This window comes from Dipteris shenzhenensis, chromosome 31 (genome assembly GCF_047967505.1).
Source record: "Dipteris shenzhenensis isolate YYH24624 ecotype China chromosome 31, Dip_SZ_1.0, whole genome shotgun sequence".
NCBI lineage: Eukaryota > Viridiplantae > Streptophyta > Polypodiopsida > Gleicheniales > Dipteridaceae > Dipteris > Dipteris shenzhenensis.
Genome location: NC_141626.1, coordinates 14,234,434 through 14,238,070, shown reverse-complemented (window position 1 = coordinate 14,238,070; position 3,637 = coordinate 14,234,434). Strand labels below are relative to the sequence as shown.

Sequence of the window (3,637 nt, the reverse complement as noted above, 5' to 3'; positions counted from 1 at the left end):
AGCTCAAGGGTTTTGTGGGGAAACATCGGCAAAACATTTGAGGAACCACATGCCACCTTAGCTTTGAATTTCCCATTTCCCATAAAATTACCACAATGTAAAAAGTGGATTTTGACCCACGTAATAACCATATCTTTGAACACTGTCATCGTGACGAATTTCTGATCGTATAAATATTTGAAAACCTTGCTATTACAAAGCTGTGCACATGGCAAAGCTGTGGTACATGCATGCATGGCAGTACTCGTTTTATTTATGTAACGAGGGTGGCACTTCTATCGCTTCTTGCAGGCGGTAAGAGGCGAGCCACACAGCCCAGGATTGCCTTCATACGATGAGACGGCGAAAGTGGTGAATGGTGCTTCCTGCGGAATTTCACCCGTCAGCCGATTGTAGGAGACATTAAAACCTTGCAAACCCTGGAGCTGGGAAAATGTGCTCGGGATGCCACCGGATAGCTTATTCTGTTGCAAATTCAGGAATCGTAGCGAAGTCAGAGATCCTAGCGTCTTCGGAATGTTCCCCGAGAGCTGATTGTTATTCAAGCTCAAGGATTGCATATTGGCCACCGATCCTAGCTGAGCCGGAATAACACCAGTAAGGGCATTGTTGGACAAGTCGATAAGAGGCGTCACTTCGTCCGAGTTGTCCTGTAGCTGTGGTATTTGGGCAACCCAGAGAGGGAAAGCCCCCGATAACTGGCACGAGCTAAGGTGGAGCTCACCCAGCTTAGGTAGAGAAGCCAAACCGGCAATACTGCTCAAGGTAAGAACGTTGTTATCGAGATAGACAATCTCCAGGCTCTTCAGATTGCTGAGATCCCGGGGCAGGCCGGTAATCTGGTTGTGATCGAGGTAGAGGAAAAAGAGACTGGTGAGATTCCGCGTGAACGAATCCGGGACTTGGCCGGTGAGTCGGTTATAAGCCAGATCCGCGTTGAAGAGGTTAGAAAGAAGGCCAAAGGAGGCCGGAATCGGGCCAGTGATAACGTTGTTATAAATACGTATGTGCTGCAAGCTAGACATTCCTCCGATAGATTGTGGGAGAGACCCAGACAATTTGTTATAAGAGACATCGAGCTCCTGGAGGCTCTTCAATTGGCCGAATGACTCCGGAATGGAGCCCGTCAACCCATTATTGCTGGCCAGGGAGAGCTGTTGCAACTTGGTGAGGTTACCAAGCGCGGCAGGGATGGGGCCGTTGAAGTTGTTCTCGTAGAGGCTGAGAACTTGCAGCTCAGAGAGAGCGCCCAAGGACGAAGCGAGGTGTCCAGCGAGCTTGGCTTGGTTGACTTCGAGGCGGGTGACACGGCCGGAGGTGGAGTCGCAGGTGATGCCATTCCAGGAGCAGCAGTTGGGGGAGGAGGCTTTCCAGGAGGAGAGAGCGTTGGAGGGGTCACTGGAGACGGAGGCTTTGAAGGAGAGGAGGGCGGTGCGGTCGTTAGAGGAGCAAACTGCAGCAGAGAGGGAGGGGGGGATGAGGGAGGAGAGGAGGAGGGAGAGGGAGCAGAGGGCGAGGAGGAAGTTATGGATGTTGGAAGGGGAAGCCATAGCTGGATGCTGGGCAGTGATGGTTGTGTGGAGTTAGAAGAGAAGGGGATGAGGGAGCGTTTATATAGCAGCAACGTAACTCTATATAAACAACGTAACTGTAATAATGATACGATGACCTGGGCTACAATGTTTGACTTTGAATAACTTAGTCCAAAGTTCAAACCAATACGTTGACAGAATCCCACATTTGACTTCTCAAACCCTCAGTCCATGCTATCGAGCAAATCCTAATCCATTATCCACCTCTACGCCTTCTTACACGCATCTTCTTCTCTATCCACCATTCTTTAGACTTTGACAGAGATTATTGCTCAAGCTTCTAAGGAGAAAAAGTCTCCTCCTTCCCTTTGAGTAGGATGACTCATCCTAAGACCTTTTTGGCTTGCCACGGGGGGGCTTTAGTGAAGACGACGCGGGTAGAAGCGAAATTCAATTTCGGTGAATTTTTGGCTCTCTTGCCACATGTTTTTTCATGTGTTAGTGGCTCGCTCTACACATGGCTTGAAGCCCTCCAGGGCCTCGCGACACGTGTAATTTCCTGTCTGGCCTTCCGCATGGATCGTGTGTTTGTTGGGCTGCCCTGCACATGGCCTTCTACCGTTGCATGCGGACACAGATCTTTGCATGACGGTGAGTTGTGCATGAGGGGGCGGTACTTTTCGAGGTCATCAATCCCCATGTTCACGACATGAGGCTGTGCTCATATATACGTAGAGTTGCAGCTACTGACGCCTCTTGTGCCGACTCGGGAGATCTACTTTCTACAGTACTTGAAGCGGGTGGATGATCTATGGGTAGTGGTGCTTGTCTCAGTGGATAGCTCGAGAGGAAATCCACCTCCATTGCTGATGCGGTTCAGGAAACTACCCTCTGAATACGTGACAGAGGAGACATCCAACGGCTACTCCAAGGGTTGACTTGCAGAGGAAATTGTGGAGATTGTAGCAGGGAAGCACAAGATTGAAGTAGCGATTCCTGGATTGTTGATTTTGATGCAGGTTACGTGGGCGGAGCAAGTACAGGTTGACGAGAAAAATGAAAATTTTGTTATCCTGTCGAACACGAGCGTGGTGGAGGAAATGGTGACTAGAGATCCGAAAGGTCCAGATCTGGGCAACAGCATCTCACTACTAAGGGTAAATGTGAGTTTTCAGAAGAGCGATTCATTGTCATGATTTATGGAAGATGAAGGAGAGAAAATGCAAGATTAATAATGGAAGGTTTGTGTGATCTCTGGCGCAAAGACAAATCTGGCCTCCATCCATTGACAGCGGTCATCCTCTTGGCTCATGATTGATCTCGATTCTACCTGAAGAAGCCGATGAGGACTACGGTTGAAAGACAATGCTGGCATCTACGATGGAAGACAATCATTTAATTTATCTCACCCTTAATCATTCTCACACCAGATATCAATGTAAGGAGAGTATCTAACATGCGTTAATATCCTGAGTATTGTCTGTCATTGGTAGCATTCGTTTTGCATTCGGTACCGAGATGATATGGTACAATTAATAAATCCTTGTTTTCTTGGAGATAATACTCATTCTTGTCGTTGCCTGGGGAAACAATTGGGTTCGTGAATTATGCTTGACGAGGAGGAATTCATAGTCGTGTTTTTCTTCATGTTGTGCAAAGTTAATTATGAAACGAAGTTTGTGGTCTGTAGCATCGGTATGAATAGCTTCAGCAAGTCATCAGAGTAAACCATCGGTATTATTTCGGAGATTGCTTGCAAGGTGTAGACTATGTAGTGTTTAGGACTTCCGATTCCCTACTTTCAACATTTGAAGCTCCTTTGCGACTAACCCACATCCCATTTTCTGTTGTATAAATTAGTAAGAATTTCACCACCAAAAGATCCAGAAATTTTGAGTAGCATGATGCTCAATGTAGAGTGTAGACTAGCGTATAAATTCAATCATTGTGGCAAGAATAAAACAATATGTGTTGAGGTGTTATGTTGCGATAGTCCAATGTTGTTAAATCTCTGCAGATCTGCACATACGTGTACCACGATGTTATTAGATTAGAGGAAATCCAAAAATTACTCGATTATTCGTTGAACCCTTGATGGATGGTTC

General features: G+C 46.9%; 1 protein-coding gene across 1 annotated transcript; it reads right to left on the bottom strand.

Moving 5' to 3' along the window:
- Window positions 1–253: 253 nt before the first annotated feature.
- Window positions 254–1,550, bottom strand: LOC147881071 (uncharacterized). Its single transcript, XM_087402200.1, has one exon. It carries the CDS (start codon window positions 1,548–1,550, stop codon window positions 276–278), a length of 1,275 nt encoding a protein of 424 aa, XP_087258326.1. The 3' UTR covers window positions 254–275.
- Between the last annotated feature and the right edge of the window lie 2,087 nt (window positions 1,551–3,637).